At 40.2% G+C, this 18,979-nt stretch overlaps 1 protein-coding gene across 2 annotated transcripts in view; it reads left to right on the top strand.

The window, feature by feature from the left end:
- LOC124133961 (paraplegin-like) overlaps window positions 1-17,558 on the top strand; it is a 97,360-nt gene extending 79,802 nt beyond the window's left edge. For both annotated transcript variants that reach the window (XM_048397704.1, XM_048397705.1), the window contains exons 12-19: window positions 1,097-1,259; window positions 3,607-3,717; window positions 4,711-4,826; window positions 5,520-5,603; window positions 6,478-6,550; window positions 7,387-7,547; window positions 9,514-9,591; window positions 16,235-17,558. In XM_048397704.1, the coding sequence (XP_048253661.1) occupies window positions 1,097-1,259; window positions 3,607-3,717; window positions 4,711-4,826; window positions 5,520-5,603; window positions 6,478-6,550; window positions 7,387-7,547; window positions 9,514-9,591; window positions 16,235-16,429 (981 nt within the window). In that variant the 3' untranslated portion in view covers window positions 16,430-17,558. The remainder of the gene's footprint in view (window positions 1-1,096; window positions 1,260-3,606; window positions 3,718-4,710; window positions 4,827-5,519; window positions 5,604-6,477; window positions 6,551-7,386; window positions 7,548-9,513; window positions 9,592-16,234) is intronic.
- Window positions 17,559-18,979: the final 1,421 nt, after the last annotated feature.

Genomic DNA, 18,979 nt, shown 5'->3' with positions numbered 1-18,979 from the left:
GAGTCTCATTGATCCATGTAGCATCTCATAGGTCCATGAAGCATCTCATAGATCCATGAAGCATCTCATAGATCCATGTAGCATCTCATAGATCCATGAAGCATCTCATAGATCCATGAAGCATCTCATGTAGCATCTCATAGATCCATGTAGCATCTCATAGATCCATGTAGCATCTCATAGATCCATGAAGCATCTCATAGATCCATGTAGCATCTCATTGATCCATGAAGCATCTCATAGATCCATGTAGAGTCTCATAGACCCATGTAGAGTCTCATAGATCCATGTAGTGTCTCATAGATCCATGTAGAGTCTCATAGATCCATGTAGCATCTCATAGATCCATGAAGCATCTCATAGATCCATGAAGCATCTCATAGATCCATGTAGAGTCTCATAGATCCATGTAGAGCCTCATAGATCCATGTAGCATCTCATAGATCCATGAAGCATCTCATAGATCTATGTAGCATCTCATAGATCCATGTAGCAATTCATAGATCCATGTAGCATGTCATTGATCCACGTTGCATCTCATAGATCCATGTAGAGTCTCATAGACCCATGTAGAGTCTCATAGATCCATGTAGTGTCTCATAGATCCTTGTAGAGTCTCATAGATCCGTTTAACATCTCATAGATCCGTGTAGTGTCTCATAGATCCATGTAGTGTCTCATAGATCCATGTAGAGTCTCATAGATCCGTGTAGCATCTCATAGAACCATGAAGCATCTCATAGATCCATGAAGCATCTCATAGATCCATGTAGCATCTCATAGACCCATGTAACATCTCATAGTTCCATGAAGCATCTCATAGATCCATGTAGCATCTCATAGATCCATGTAGAGTCTCATAGACCCATGTAGCATCTCATAGATCCATGTAGAGTCTCATAGACCCATGTAGAGTCTGTAGATATTATGGAATATTACTAAATGCAGAATAAAACAATGAATAAGAAAAAAAGGCGTCAAAGGCTTTTATCAAGGTAGCAAGAACAGTGGATGACACACAACAAACAAACACAAGATGAAAACAAGCTCCAGATAATGCTGCAGAATGGTGACTTTGTTCCATTGAATTTTGCAGGCTCTGCTGCGTCCTGGCCGATTTGACCGTCACATCATGATTGACCTCCCAACACTCGAAGAGAGACGGGAAACATTTGAGATGTATCTGAAGAAACTGAAACTGGCTGAACCTCCCTCAGTGTATGCTCCCAGACTCTCCCAGATGTCCCCAGGGATGAGTGGTGAGTGTATCATGTCAATACCCGTCTTCATAGGGTCTGGAGCGTTTGGAAAAATATTCTGATTATTACTATGTGTAATGTTAGTTCTCATGATGGGAAGATAGGGTTGGGGTGTGTCAAGTGAGTTGGCTGGGTATGGCTTTTGGGTAGACTTGGGTGGGTGTGCTGGGTGGGTGGTGGCTCTGGGAGGACCATGGTTTGACTGGGTATGTGCAGGTTGCTTTAGGTACTGTGAGGTGGGGTGTCTACATCTTGTGATTTGTAACCAAATAAACATACAATGGTCCTCTGAATGTTAAGTGCTTTTGGGTTGGATGGGTGTTGTGGGAAATACCTTAGGGCCAATCCCATGACTTGGCAGGGTACGTCACACTTTATGTTGTGTGCTGTAGGGTTGGGTTGGGTGGGGTGGGGTGGGGTGGGATGGAAGTGTTGAGGAACATTTCCAGAGGTAAAATATACTATGCATAGAATTCAGAAGATCACATGTAAGACATGAAACTCTTCCATTTTGGTGCATAGCCATGTTATAACTTCCTATATTCATCATCATGTACCTTGTGTGAAGGAACAATCTCATTAACCTAAGATCTTAGTTCTTGCTACCGCTAAACAAAAGATCTGAAGACATCCCATTGCAGGTCACGTCAGAATGACCTTTCATGCAACCAATCAAGCGTCGCTTACAAGATCATGAAAGTGACAGTCGGAATGTGTTTTCTAATCATGCAACCTCGAAAAATTTAACAGGGGGTATTCTGAACGACCGTTATGGACTTAAAGACTGAATCCACACGATCTAGGCCATCTATTAGCCAGTCCAGAATGTTCTTTTGTTCAGTTTTACAAATTTTTAATCAAGAATTTGCCAAAATGTTTTGAAGCATAGTCTCCAGTTTGAAACTACTGCGGTAAAGCATGGGAAAGCTGCCTTCTGATTGGCTAATGTCGACTTCTTGTCAGTCATTCCATTGGTCGATCAAAGTTTGCAAAAGGTCAGTCTAATGTGACCCATAATTGGATGTCCTCAGATCTTTGACACTACTCTTCAAAACCAACTACTGTTGACATTTCTCAAAGACATGCTGTGCATTTCATTATGAATAATGTCACTGTATACATGCATGTATTATTATATGGTACTCAACTTTTGGTAAGGATGTTCTGAGTGCACAGTTTAGGGCTGAACAAGACCGATTGTTTGGAAGTGTTGCTATACAAATACATGTAGTATCTGATAAGGGTGTGAGGTATTTTTTATCATGTGTTTAATGTTATGTACTTGCCAAATGCCTTTGCTGCCCAGGAGCGAGCATCTGGGGCCCCAAGATGGCTGCGTATTTATTGAATGAGTAAACAGTATGTTGTACCAGCATCTTCTTTTGTACCATTTATGAACTTCAATTAACACCTTAGTGTATGAGATTGCTTCTGAATTAAACATTTATGATTATACAGTATATCGTGATAAATTTCGCAATACAGCCTTGTGCAATGCAAAATATTGTGATACACTTTAAACCTCCTTTACCCATCCCTAGTATCTGATATTGCAGGAGACCGATTGTTTGGAAATGTTGTTATACAAATAGTATCTGATGTTGCGATGGAACTGAATCATGTTTGACTTTATTTCACGTTCATTAAACAAGAGTATTTGATTCAATAATATTTTGTCCACTAGTTTTGTAAAAAAAGTCCAGTACCCGTATCAATTGTTGATTAGTATATTATTTTTATCCCCTGCCCAACAAATTTGGCGGGGGATATAGAAACAGGCTCCGTCCGTCCGTCCGTCCGTCTGTCCGTCACGTTTTCTTTTCCGGAGCATAACTCATAAACCGTTCAATGTTTTTTCATCAAACTTTGCAGGTCTGTCAAGTACATGCTGAACTGGTGCCTTTTGCTATTTAGAAATTTTAGAAAATTTTATTTTTTACGTTTCTATGGCAACAAGATGGACTTAGGTTCTGTGAGGGTATGGTTCGTTTCCGGAGCATAACTCATAAGCCGTTCAATATTTTTTCACCAAAATTGCAGGTTTGTCAGGTACATGCTGAACTGGTGCCTTTTGCTATTTAGAAATTTTAGAAATTTTTATTTTTTTATGTTTCCATGGCAGCAAGATGGACTTAGGTTCCAAACTCTTCTTTTTTTTTTACAATTTCCATGACAAGTTCCACCTCGGTTAAAAAAGGTTAGGGTTCGTTTAGATTTAATTATGTCATAAATTCTGCAACAGGGGCAGGGGATATAGCCACATTACTGGCAAACTCTTGTTATTATTAAAACAACTGACAAGCAAGATTGTGTGATGCCCCTTGACTGTAGTGTGTTGTTCCTGCAGGTGCCGACATCGCCAACATATGCAATGAGGCGGCCATCCATGCCGCCAGGGAGACCAAGAAGAAGGTTGATGCGTTGGACTTCGAGTACGCTGTGGAGAGAGTTGTGGCTGGTGCGTAGATAGATGTAGGGTGTGATGCAGGTGGGAGGGACATTGATAGAAATCAGCTGGCCCTGAACGATGTACTGTCAACTTTGTAATCAGTTACTTTGATAACCCAGTGGGGATTCTGTGGTTTGAATAGGTCCCCAGCGACCTTTATTGGTTGAAAGAGGTGATCAAATGGGTCAGGTGGTCAGACTCTGTGACTGTTCATTGCAGGTCCTCGTCCCCCAATGAGTGGATAGTTGCTCACAGTATCAATAACTGGATTGTCTAGTCCACCTTCATACATGTAGAGCTGGAATATTGCTGAGTGCGGCAGAGCTCCAGATAAGCTTTTGGTGTTGTGGGTATTTTACCCATGCATTTTAAAATCATTGGGTATCAGTAATTCTATCTGGGTATTCAAATTTCATCTAGTCCCTGCAAACTGGTGTCCAGTGGGTTCGAGAGCTTTATAGGACTCAAAAATACCACGATACTTCCACAAGAAAGTGTGATGGCAAATGATCATGATGTAACGGTCATCGTGGTGTTTGGCAAGGTTGATGGAATGCCTGTTTATAATTTCAAAATAAGTTGCTGATTTGCTAATCCAATACACAGGGTTACTTCACAATATTTTGATGATACGCACAAGTTTAATTTTTGGAGCGTATCTGTAATGTTCGTTGCATATTTGATACGCTTGGATTTTATTTTACTGCATATTTCTGCATTTCTGATGCGTATTTTACGCAGATACACAGCTTATCTGGAGCTCTGGTGCAGCATACAACAGGAATGAATTTGGTAATGCAGAGAAAGTTGAACAAAAAAAAAGGTGGCCTGTTGATTTCATGTGGAATAAAGCTAGCTGGAGCTGGGTAGACTTGCTTTTGGATAAATATGTAGATTTATTTTTTTTCCTAAAATATATATATTCCACAGTCATGGTGCAGGACTACCCTCTGAGCACCTAAGTGGCCTGTTGGACCAAGTGTGCCTGTTCCTCTGTTGTAGGTGTGGAGAAGAAGACCCGCCTTCTGTCCCCCACAGAGAAGAAGATCGTGGCCTACCATGAATCTGGTCATGCTCTGGTCGGCTGGCTTCTCAAGTACACAGATGCTCTGCTCAGGGTAGGTTGGTTACACAGACTCATCAAGTGAAAACGCTCTGTAAAAATCTTACTTGTTAACCTTTTGCGTACCTTGGGTCTGACGGCCTTAATCTGAAATAAGTCTGTCTGTCTGTCTGTCCAATGTTTATTACCAGAATATTGATGACTGTAACATTCATTCACTCACCCTTCTTACTTCATTTCGGGGGCACGGGTGGCCCAGTAGTCCTAAGGCGCCACAATTTGCTGTGCAGAGTTGAATCCCTTTGGGTATTCTAGAGACCCTGATTATGTTTCTAGGTTTGTCAGGACCATACCCACGCTCGTTCTTTTCCAAAAAGCGATATAACTAATCAGTTTGGGCTCTCCTCCTGCATCAAGCCCACACCATTATGTAACTGGAATATTGTTCCAAGTGGCGTTAACCAGACCCACTCACTCACTCACTATCACGCCGAAGACCAGGGTTCGATTCCCGACATGGGTACAATGTGTGAAGCCCATTTCTGGTGTCCCCCGCCGTGATATTGCTGGAATATTGCTAAAAATGGCGTAAAACCATACTCACTCACTCACTCACTCACTCACTCACTCACTCTCACACTCACTCACCCACTCACTCACCCACTCACTCACTCACTCACTCACTCACTCACTCACTCACTCACTCACTCACTCACTCACTCACTCACTCACTCACTCACTATTTCAGATATCCATTGTGCCAAGAACCAACAGTGCCTTAGGATTTGCTCAGTACATGCCCTCTGACCAGAAGCTGTATTCTTCTGATGAGGTGAGTTAAGGGGATGTCACTGAATAATTTTTACAAATAATCTCCATTTGAGGAAAAACATCAGGTTGTGATTCTAGAGCTGAATAAGCCCCTTGAACCTACCCTCTCTCAAGAGCTGACTATAATTTAGTACCTGTGGTCACAATTTGAGACCTTACTGCATGTATATCATGGTATCCAGATAGATGTTCATGCAGAAAACCCTGGTTTCTGACCCAGGTTTGAAGATTTATAGGTCACCATCACATAGCCAGAAGACCTGTGAAGATCCGGGGTAGAATAGGTCTTCAGCAACCCATGCTTGTCGTAAAAGGCGACTATGCTTGTCTAGAAGGCGACTGTGCTTGACGTAAAAGGAGACTAACGGGATCGGCTAGTCAGGCTCACTGACTTGGTTGATGCATGTCATTGTATCCCAATTGCGTGGATCGATGCTCATGATGTCAATCACTGGATTGTTTGGTCCAGACTCGATTATTTACACAGACCGCGGTCATATAGCTGGAATATTGCTGAGTGCAGCGTTAAACAACAAAAAACAAATACAGCCAGAATATTACCGACTGCAGCATAACATTTCACTCACTATGCCAGTGAAACAGATATTTAAAACTCTATTCTGATAACATATTGGCACAAATCATAAACATAAACTACAGCATTACATCTTTGGCACAAATATAGCTTTGATTTGCAGTTAAATAGATTTACATCATCATTTTATCTTTTAGTGTTCCGCCCAAAAGGAACATAACGTAAAATCCTGTTGTATATTATGGAATTTCAATGACGTTTACTCTTAAACGTTTTGGGATCTTATGTTAGGTTGTCACCTTAAGACGGTGTTCGTCAGTGGTTACTGTGCCTGTTTCAGCTGTTTGAGAGGATGTGTATGGCGCTGGGAGGTCGTGCAGCTGAGGCAATCATCTTCAACCACGTCACTACTGGTAAGGGGGACAACTCAATCATAAACTGATTGTGACTATCCATTGCTACACTGCAGTCAGCTCCATTACAAGGAAGTACGTACAAGGAAAACTTCATGACCCTAAGATTATTGATCATTGTTCCAGACAGTTTGAGTGACACTTTTAGACCATAGCTAGAAATACGATTCGGACAGTAGTTCCTTCCCTCAAAATGACATATCAAGTTGTTGGAGTTTATACATAATAACTGATTTTGGTTGGTATATTTTCTCAGGGGCTAAATAAGTCCCTCCACATTGACTTGTTTCTGTCTCAGGGGCTGAATAACATCCTACATTGATGTCTTGGGCTGAGTAACATCCTACATTGACTTGTTTCTGTCTCAAGGGCTGAATAACATCCTACATTGACTTGTTTCTGTCTCCGGGGCTGAATAACATCCTACATTGACTTGTTTCTGTCTCGGGCTGAGTATCATCCTACATTGACTTGTTTCTGTCTCCGGGACTGAATAACATCCTACATTGACTTGTTTCTGTCTCGGGCTGAGTATCATCCTACATTGACTTGTTTCTTTCTCGGGCTGAATAACATCCTACATTGACTAGTTTCTGTCTCGGGCTGAATAACATCCTACATTGACTTGTTTCTGTCTCGGGGGCTGACTAACATCCTACATTGACTTGTTTCTGTCTCGGGCTGACTAACATCCTACATTGACTTGTTTCTGTCTCCGGGGCTGAATAACATCCTACATTGACTTGTTTCTGTCTCAGGGGCTGAATAACATCCTACATTGACTTGTTTCTGTCTCAGGGGCTAAACGAGTCCCTCCACATTGACTTGTTTTTCAGGGGCTCATGATGACCTTCAGAAGGTGACCAAGATGGCGTTTGACCAGATCCGGTCGTACGGCATGAATGACAAGGTGGGGTACCTGTCCTTCCCCCCGGAGTCGACCGACGACCTCGGCACCAAGCCCTACAGCAAGAAGCTGTCAGCCATCATGGACGAGGTACGACGCATATCTTTTCTTTAGAGTTCATTTAGATTACTAAGAACTAATTCTAACAATCTCTTTGAAATCAGACCTTAGTCCTCGCTACCGCTAAACAAAGATCTGAAGACATCCCATTAGGGGTCACGTCAGAATGACCTTTCATCGGACCAATCAGAGCGTCGCTTACCAGATCATGAAAGTGACAGTCGGAGTGTGATTTCTAATCATACAACCTCGAAAACTTTAACACGGGGTATTCCGAACAATAGTTACGGATTTAACAACTGAATCCATACAATCTAGACCATCTATTAGCCATTCCAGACTGTTCTTTTGTTTAGGTTTCAAATTTGTAATCCAGAATTTGTCAAGATATGTTTCGAAGTGTAGTCGCCAATTTGAAATTAGTGCCGTAAAACACGAGAAAGCTGCCTTCTGATTGGTCATTCCATTGGTCGGTCAAAGGTCGCTCAAGGTTGGTCTGACTTGACCCTTAATGGGATGCCCTCAGGTCTTTGTTTAGCGGACCGCCTCCGTGGTCTTGTGGTAGAGCGTCCGCCCGGAGAGCGGAAGGTCCGGGGTTCGATCCCCGACCGCGTCATACCAAAAGACGTTAAAAGATGGGACTTGTTGTTACCCTGTCTGGCGCTCGGCATTAAGGGGCTAAAACAAGGACTGGTCGGCTCAGAGTCAGTATACTGTGTCTGAGTGGGGTATCCATGTTAAACTGCGGCATGGTATCTCAGTGAGCTAGCACTATATATCGGCATCAGTCCGGACTAGTACAAGGAGCCACACAAACACACACACGTACATCCACGTCACTATATAAGTGCACTAATCTTGGACGCGACGTTAAACCCCATTTCACCTCACCTCTTTGTTTAGCGGGTCGCGAGAAATAAGATCTGATTTAAATGAGATTGTAATTCTAACAAATGCAAATGGTCAAATGATTGTATTGATGAAGAAGAATTTAGAAGAGGGTCTAAGGAGGTTTACCCCCATTCCCTTATTGTGTTTAACAAAGGGTCATTATCAAGGGCAGGGTACATCTCCCACTGTTCTAAATCATTGAAATCATCTGCCCTTTTATAAACACAATGACTCGAATAAACGCTGTGACCTCAATTAATCGCCAAGTAGTTTTTATGCACTGAATTCTCCCAATTATTATCTTTGTGATTAAGAGCTGGGGGTAAAGAGTGCCTGAAAGAAATCAGCCCTGGAATTATTTAGTCAAGGAAATACTGTGATCCCATTTTCAGTTCATTCCACTATGAAGGTTCATAAGTTTTGTAGACAGTGATATTATATACGAAATCCTTTCACATTTCATGGGTCGGGATTTCAACACTCCTACCTGGGTTACTGTGAAATTAACTACCATGGTGGCACATCTCAAAGCCTTCTTTGGACCCGTGAAGATTCCGGGGTAGAATAGGTCTTCAGCAACCCATGCTTGCCTTAAAAGGTGACTATGCATCTCGTAAAAGGCGACTAACGGGATCGGGTGGTCAGGCTCACTGACTTGGTTGATGCATGTCATCGATCCCAATTGCGTGGATTGATGCTCATGATATCAATCACTGGATTGTCTGGTCCAGACTCGATTATTTACAGATCGCCGTCATATAGCTGGAATATTGCTGAGTGCGGCGTTAAACAACAAACCAACCAACCAATCAAAGCATTCTTTGCCTCCATGACAGGTTTCATTGTAGTGCTAAGGTCTGTTGTGGGGCAGGTTCCACAAGGCAATCTTATCGCTGTGATTGATTATATACCTAAGTCTGTCGTTAATTAGCAGAGTTATGAAAATGGCAACACTAAAATCACTTTGTGGAAGGCCCAGGATCCTTTGAGAAGATGTTGCATCAGTATGTGCTTGTTCTGAGGTAGGACTCATGAAATGGAAGATGGATTATTTTTATGACTGCTAGATGTTCAACTACAGAAAGAGGTTGTGCTTGGTTTCCAGGAGGCGAGGAGCTTGGTGAACCGAGCTTACCACCACACAGTGGAGATCCTGGGAAACAACAAGGACAAGCTTCACACGGTGAGGAACTGGCACTGCTACCTGTAGAGATGACTAACGAGGTGGCCTCAGGTGCCCCGGTTGTATCCTTGACAGCTGATTTACTGATGAAGAATTTCTCAATGCCATACCTGTACTATAAACATCAGTGACCTGTACAATAAACATCTATGACCTGTACTATAAACATCAGTGACCTGTACTATAAACATCAGTGACCTGTACTATAGACATCAGTGACCTGTACTATAAACATCAGTGACCTGTACTATAAACATCAGTGACCTGTACTATAAACATCAGTGACCTGTACAATAAACATCAGTGACCTGTATCATAAACATCAGTGACCTGTATCATAATCATCAGTGACCTGTACTATAAACATCAGTGACCTGTACTATAAACATCAGTGACCTGTACTATAAACATCAGTGACCTGTACAATAAACATCAGTGACCTGTATCATAAACATCAGTGACCTGTATCATAAACATCAGTGACCTGTACTATAAACATCAGTGACCTGTACTATAAACATCAGTGACCTGTACTATAAACATCAGTGACCTGTACAATAAACATCAGTGACCTGTATCATAAACATCAGTGACCTGTATAATAAACATCAGTGACCTGTATCATAAACATCAGTGACCTGTACTATAAACATCAGTGACCTGTACTAAAAACATCAGTGACCTGTACTATATACATTGGTGACCTGTACTTTAAACATCAGTGACCTGTACTATAAACATCAGTGACCTGTACTATAAACATATGTGACCTGTACTATAAACATCTATGACATGTATCATAAACATCAGTGACCTGTACTATAAACATCAGTGACCTGTACTATAAACATATGTGACCTGTACTATAAACATCTATGACATGTACTATAAACATCAGTGACCTGTACTATAAACATCAGTGACCTGTACTATAAACATCTTTGACCTGTACTATAAACATCAGTGTCCTGTACTATAAACATCAGTGTCCTGTATTATAAACACCAGTGACCTGTACTATAAACATCAGTGACCTGTACTATAAACATCTTTGACCTGTACTATAAACCTCTGTGACCTGTACTATAAACATATGTGACCTGTACTATAAACATCTATGACATGTATCATAAACATCAGTGACCTGTACTATAAACATCTTTGACCTGTACTATAAACATCAGTGACCTGTACTATAAACATATGTGACCTGTACTATGAACATCAATGACCTGTACTATATACATCGGTGACCTGTACTATAAACATCAGTGACCTGTACTATAAACATCTTTGACCTGTACTATAAACATCAGTGACCTGTATCATAAACATCATTGACCTGTATCATAAACATCAGTGACCTGTACTATAAACATCAGTGATTGTACTATAAACATCAGTGACCTGTATCATAAGCATCAGTGACCTGTACTATAAACATCAGTGACCTGTATCATAAACATCAGTGACCTGTACTATAAACATCAGTGACCTGTACTATGAACATCAGTGACCTGTACTATAAACATCAGTGACCTGTACTATAAACATCTATGACCTGTACTATAAACATCAGTGACCTGTACTATAAACATCCGTGACCTGTACTATAAACATCTATGACCTGTACTATAAACATCAGTGACCTGTACTATAAACATCAGTGACCTGTACTATAAACATCTTTGACCTGTACTATAAACATCAGTGACCTGTACTATAAACATCAGTGACCTGTACTATAAACATCAGTGACCTGTACTATAAACATCTTTGACCTGTACTATAAACATCTTTGACCTGTACTATAAACATCAGTGACCTGTACTATAAACATATGTGACCTGTACTATAAACATCTATGACATGTATCATAAACATCAGTGACCTGTACTATAAACATCAGTGACCTGTACTATAAACATCTATGACATGTATCATAAACATCAGTGACCTGTACTATAAACATCTTTGACCTGTACTATAAACATCAGTGACCTGTACTATAAACATATGTGACCTGTACTATAAACATCTATGACATGTGTCATAAACATCAGTGACCTGTATCATTAACATCAGTGACCTGTACTATAAACATCAGTGACCTGTACTATGAACATCAGTGACCTGTACTGTAAACATCAGTGACCTGTACTATAAACATCAGTGACCTGTACTATGAACATCAGTGACCTGTACTATAAACATCAGTGACCTGTACTATAAACATCTATGACCTGTACTATAAACATCAGTGACCTGTACTATAAACATCCGTGACCTGTACTATAAACATCAGTGACCTGTACTATAAACATCTATGACCTGTACTATAAACATCAGTGACCTGTACTATAAACATCAGTGACCTGTACTATGAACATCAGTGACCTGTACTATATACATCGGTGACCTGTACTATAAACATCGATGACCGGTACTATAAACATCAGTGACCTGTACTATAAACATCTTTGACCTGTACTATAAACATCAGTGACCTGTACTATAAACATCAATGACCTGTACTATAAACATCAGTGACCTGTACTATAAACATCTTTGACCTGTACTATAAACATCAGTGACCTGTACTATAAACATATGTGACCTGTACTATAAACATCTATGACATGTATCATAAACATCAGTGACCTGTACTATAAACATCAGTGACCTGTACTATAAACATCTATGACATGTATCATAAACATCAGTGACCTGTACTATAAACATCTTTGACCTGTACTTTAAACATCAGTGACCTGTACTATAAACATATGTGACCTGTACTATAAACATCTATGACATGTGTCATAAACATCAGTGACCTGTATCATTAACATCAGTGACCTGTACTATAAACATCAGTGACCTGTACTATGAACATCAGTGACCTGTACTGTAAACATCAGTGACCTGTACTATAAACATCAGTGACCTGTACTATGAACATCAGTGACCTGTACTATAAACATCAGTGACCTGTACTATAAACATCTATGACCTGTACTATAAACATCAGTGACCTGTACTATAAACATCCGTGACCTGTACTATAAACATATGTGACCTGTACTATAAACATCTATGACATGTACATAAACATCAGTGACCTTTACTATAAACATCAGTGACCTGTACTATAATTATCAGTGACCTGTACTATGAACATCAGTGACCTGTACTATAAACATCAGTGACCTGTACTATAAACATCAGTGACCTGTACTATAAACATCTTTGACCTGTACTATAAACATCAGTGTCCTGTACTATAAACATCAGTGTCCTGTATTATAAACACCAGTGACCTGTACTATAAACATCAGTGACCTGTACTATAAACATCTTTGACCTGTACTATAAACCTCTGTGACCTGTACTATAAACATATGTGACCTGTACTATAAACATCTATGACATGTATCATAAACATCAGTGACCTGTACTATAAACATCTTTGACCTGTACTATAAACATCAGTGACCTGTACTATAAACATATGTGACCTGTACTATGAACATCAGTGACCTGTACTATATACATCGGTGACCTGTACTATAAACATCAGTGACCTGTACTATAAACATCTTTGACCTGTACTATAAACATCAGTGACCTGTATCATAAACATCATTGACCTGTATCATAAACATCAGTGACCTGTACTATAAACATCAGTGACTGTACTATAAACATCAGTGACCTGTATCATAAGCATCAGTGACCTGTACTATAAACATCAGTGACCTGTATCATAAACATCAGTGACCTGTACTATAAACATCAGTGACCTGTACTATGAACATCAGTGACCTGTACTATAAACATCAGTGACCTGTACTATGAACATCAGTGACCTGTACTATAAACATCAGTGACCTGTACTATAAACATCTATGACCTGTACTATAAACATCAGTGACCTGTACTATAAACATCCGTGACCTGTACTATAAACATCTATGACCTGTACTATAAACATCAGTGACCTGTACTATAAACATCAGTGACCTGTACTATAAACATCTTTGACCTGTACTATAAACATCAGTGACCTGTACTATAAACATCAGTGACCTGTACTATAAACATCAGTGACCTGTACTATAAACATCTTTGACCTGTACTATAAACATCTTTGACCTGTACTATAAACATCAGTGACCTGTACTATAAACATATGTGACCTGTACTATAAACATCTATGACATGTATCATAAACATCAGTGACCTGTACTATAAACATCAGTGACCTGTACTATAAACATCTATGACATGTATCATAAACATCAGTGACCTGTACTATAAACATCTTTGACCTGTACTATAAACATCAGTGACCTGTACTATAAACATATGTGACCTGTACTATAAACATCTATGACATGTGTCATAAACATCAGTGACCTGTATCATTAACATCAGTGACCTGTACTATAAACATCAGTGACCTGTACTATGAACATCAGTGACCTGTACTGTAAACATCAGTGACCTGTACTATAAACATCAGTGACCTGTACTATGAACATCAGTGACCTGTACTATAAACATCAGTGACCTGTACTATAAACATCTATGACCTGTACTATAAACATCAGTGACCTGTACTATAAACATCCGTGACCTGTACTATAAACATCAGTGACCTGTACTATAAACATCTATGACCTGTACTATAAACATCAGTGACCTGTACTATAAACATCAGTGACCTGTACTATGAACATCAGTGACCTGTACTATATACATCGGTGACCTGTACTATAAACATCGATGACCGGTACTATAAACATCAGTGACCTGTACTATAAACATCTTTGACCTGTACTATAAACATCAGTGACCTGTACTATAAACATCAATGACCTGTACTATAAACATCAGTGACCTGTACTATAAACATCTTTGACCTGTACTATAAACATCAGTGACCTGTACTATAAACATATGTGACCTGTACTATAAACATCTATGACATGTATCATAAACATCAGTGACCTGTACTATAAACATCAGTGACCTGTACTATAAACATCTATGACATGTATCATAAACATCAGTGACCTGTACTATAAACATCTTTGACCTGTACTTTAAACATCAGTGACCTGTACTATAAACATATGTGACCTGTACTATAAACATCTATGACATGTGTCATAAACATCAGTGACCTGTATCATTAACATCAGTGACCTGTACTATAAACATCAGTGACCTGTACTATGAACATCAGTGACCTGTACTGTAAACATCAGTGACCTGTACTATAAACATCAGTGACCTGTACTATGAACATCAGTGACCTGTACTATAAACATCAGTGACCTGTACTATAAACATCTATGACCTGTACTATAAACATCAGTGACCTGTACTATAAACATCCGTGACCTGTACTATAAACATCAGTGACCTGTACTATAAACATCTATGACCTGTACTATAAACATCAGTGACCTGTACTATAAACATCAGTGACCTGTACTATAAACATCAGTGACCTGTACTATGAACATCAGTGACCTGTACTATATACATCGGTGACCTGTACTATAAACATCGATGACCGGTACTATAAACATCAGTGACCTGTACTATATACATTGGTGACCTGTACTATAAACATCGATGACCGGTACTATAAACATCAGTGACCTGTACTATAAACATCAGTGACCTGTACTATAAACATCAGTGACCTGTACTATAAACATCAGTGACCTGTATCATAAACATCAGTGACCTGTACTATAAACATCAGTGACCTGTACTATAAACATCAGTGACCTGTACTATAAACATATGTGACCTCACTGTTTGATTGGCCTTCTAGAAGTTGGCAAATATGTAAGATAAACGTACAACTTTATGGATGACAACTTCTGGTTTATTGCATATGGCGATGTTTCGATGTAGATTCTTTCAACAACCAATTTTCTACTTTTCTCTTTTACCAGCAATGTTAGTCATCTGCTTATCACAACATTTCATGCATATACACCTCTCATCACTTGGTTGTTGTCACACCAGCTTGTTAACGGTGTAAGAATCTACATCGAAATGTCGCTGTATGCAATACACTATAAGTTTTTCTTTTTTTCTTATCAATAACCAGTGTCATTGTGTGCTTTCCTTTCACGGTAAGCGGACACACTGTATGTTATATCACTGAAAAGTAAGTGAAATCAGCACTTATTTAACTCCACCCATCTGTTGTTTGCACCCTGCCCCTACTTTAGGATTTCTCAAAAGTGCTTAAAATCTTTGTTTGTTTTTGTTTGTTGTTTGACGCCGCCCAGCAATATTCCAGCTATATGACGGCGGTCAGTAAATAATCAAGTCTGGACCAGACAATCCAGTGATTGACATCATGAGCATTGACCTAAGCAGTTGGGATCGATGACATACATCAACCAAGTCAGCGAGTCTGATCCCCTTAGTTGCCTCTTACGACAAGCATAGTCGCCTTTTACGGCAAGCACGTGTTGCTGAAGACCTATTCTACCCCGGATCTTACTGGGTGTCTTTGACCAAGGCCATTGGTTAACATGCTGCGATGTAACTGTAACACTGTTAAATGAGGAACTAACCCCAACTCACTCACTCACTCTATGTTGTGTTTCAGCTGGCTGCCACACTGCTGAAGGCCGAGGTTCTGACGTACGATGACATTGAGAAGCTGATCGGGCCCCCACCACACGGGAAGAAGAACACAATAGAGCCGCACGGCTGGGAGGGAATCATGCCCGAAAATAACGACGTCGGCCCCGAGAAACGGAGGAGGAATAGTAGCAGAAAGTCCAAACGGGAACAGCTGTGATCACTGACTTCTCAGCATCTGAATCACACAGACAAACCAGTGCCATTCTCAGGCAATTGGTGGAATACGAGACTTGATTCACAAGTCACTGGTTTTTGATGGCCATGACGACTGGGTTAGACACAGAGAGTAGTCTGTTAGTCCTGAGACTGGTCAAAATGTCAGTTGAGCTCTGGATTAGCTCGAATTCTCATTTCTGGTCACTGTGCAAAATAAACATTAAAGTCAAGGACCCCTGGTCATAACGCTAATGTCAACAGTTAAACATTTAGGGTGTTCCTAGATCCCAGAACCTCCGTTAATTTCGAACACAGCTTGTTATTACTGTGAAATACATTCGTGACACAGTATTTGCTGTTGATTTGAAATGTTCCACACAGGATTGTTTATCCTCGATTATTAAGTCTACTACATGTCCATTTTGTTAGGATAAATACCCTGGACTCATTCGCCACTGCCATTTCTCTTTAACTTAGCACAGAATTTCTCTCGCTTGTGAGACAGTAATATTTAGCACCATGCTGTTAGAAATGGGCTCAAAACAAAGCTATGTTTGTTTGTTTGTTGTTTAACGCCTCACTCAGCAATATTCCAGCTAAATGACAGCGGTCTGTAAATACTCGAGTCTGGACCAGACAATTCAGTGATTGATATCATGAGCATCAATCCACGCAATTGGGACCAGATGACATGCATCAGCCAAGTCAGTGAGCCTGACCACCCGATCCTGTTAGTTGCCTTTTGCGACAAGCATGGGTTGCTGAAGACCAATTCTAACCCCGAATGTTCAGGGGACAACAAAGCTATGTCAGCAATTGGGTCCAGGTTGTTTATCCTAATGGAATGGAGATATAATACCCTGGATAATCAAGGATGGGTTCTGTTGTGATATGATACATCTGGTAAATGTAATCATGTGTCTGCCACTTGAAAGTACACAGGGAATATAAATATATTTAACTATCTAACTTTCATGGTCCTGCCTCAAACTGAAATCTCACACCATGAGAACTGAACAATGTGTGATAGGTGTTTGCATTGTGTGTGCTTCATTGTTTATACTGTGTGCATCAGATTTGTACAGACTGAAGACTGAGTCAAATATGATAATAAATTTCCTATGTTACTGCCTTTGCCTTTGTAATTCATTGTCTGTAGTGACCGCCTCTGTGTTCTAGTGGGAGAGCGTCCGCCCGGAGAGCCGAAGGTCCGGGGTTCGATCCCCGGCCACGTCATACCAAAAGACGTTAAAAGATGGTACTTGTTGTTACCCTGTCTGGCTCTCAGCATTAAGGGGCTTTTAAAACAAGGACTGGTCGGCTCGGAGTCAGTATACTGTGTCTGAGTGGGGTATTCATGTTAAACTGCGGCATGGTATCTCAGTGGGCTAGCACTATAAATCGGCATCAGTCCGGACTAGTACAAGCAGCCACACAAACACACACACGTACATGCACGTCGCTATATAAGTGCAATAATCTTGGACGCGACGTTAAACCCCATTTCAACTCACCTTATTGTCTGTAGTGATCACCTCACCTTCTCTAAGGCACTGCAGTCTTTGTCTTTATGGAGATAGTGATCTTGCCAGAAGATCAACAGATCCCTGAAGCTGGCAAACACTTCTTATGACACAGAACATCAGTGATAGAAACTAACAGTTTTAGCCCACTCGTCCTTAAAATCATAACATGTAGCAAAACCATTAAAAATGGTACATTTCTATGAGTCCTTATGATACCTTAACTATTGGGCTGTTTGGCAACAACTACAGGACTAGTGCCAATTTCTAGCACTGAAGGGATTGGGAGACCAGTCCTGAGTCCTATTTACAGGTCGAAGTCTTTGATAGGTTGCCATGATAATATATTAGTAACTAGCATAAAACATCAAACAAACAAACTACTCGTACAAATCCATTGCAGTAAATCCTCGGCTCGTTACATGATGGCCTGTGTGTTTGGATGCTTTCACATCAAGAGCATAGGATCTGAGGATTGATCATTGCTTAGTTTTGCCGAGGCAAGACATTATGGATGTACAACTGAAATATAGAGAGATTCTTTTTTCGTGTGTCCTGCCACAATATTACAATAGTAGTCTAAATAATATAAGACCGCCTCCGTGGTCTAATGGTAGAGCGTCCGCCCGCGTCATACCAAAAGACGTTAAAAGATGGTACTTGTTACCCTGTCCTGCGCTCGGCATTAAGGGGCTAAAACAAGGACTGGTCGGCTAGGAGTCGGTATACTGTGTCTGAGTGGTGTAATCATGTTAAACTGCGGCATGGTATCTCAGTGAGCTAGCACTATAAATCGGCATCAGTCTGGACTAGTATAAGCAGCCACACACACACACGTACATGCACGTCGTTATATAGGTGCAGTAATCTTGGATGTGACTTTAAACCCCATTTCACCTCACCTCTAAATATTATACATGTCAAGTCGTCTAATACACATTTTCAAAGGAATGGTTGTTATTATTGAAATGCTGTGAAACAGTTATTATATTATTAATTGATTCAGACACGAATAATGAATTATAAAA

Source organism: Haliotis rufescens, unplaced genomic scaffold, assembly GCF_023055435.1.
Source record: "Haliotis rufescens isolate VD_foot unplaced genomic scaffold, xgHalRufe1.0.p SCAF_17, whole genome shotgun sequence".
NCBI lineage: Eukaryota > Metazoa > Mollusca > Gastropoda > Lepetellida > Haliotidae > Haliotis > Haliotis rufescens.
This window is presented reverse-complemented; position numbering and strand designations above follow the sequence as displayed.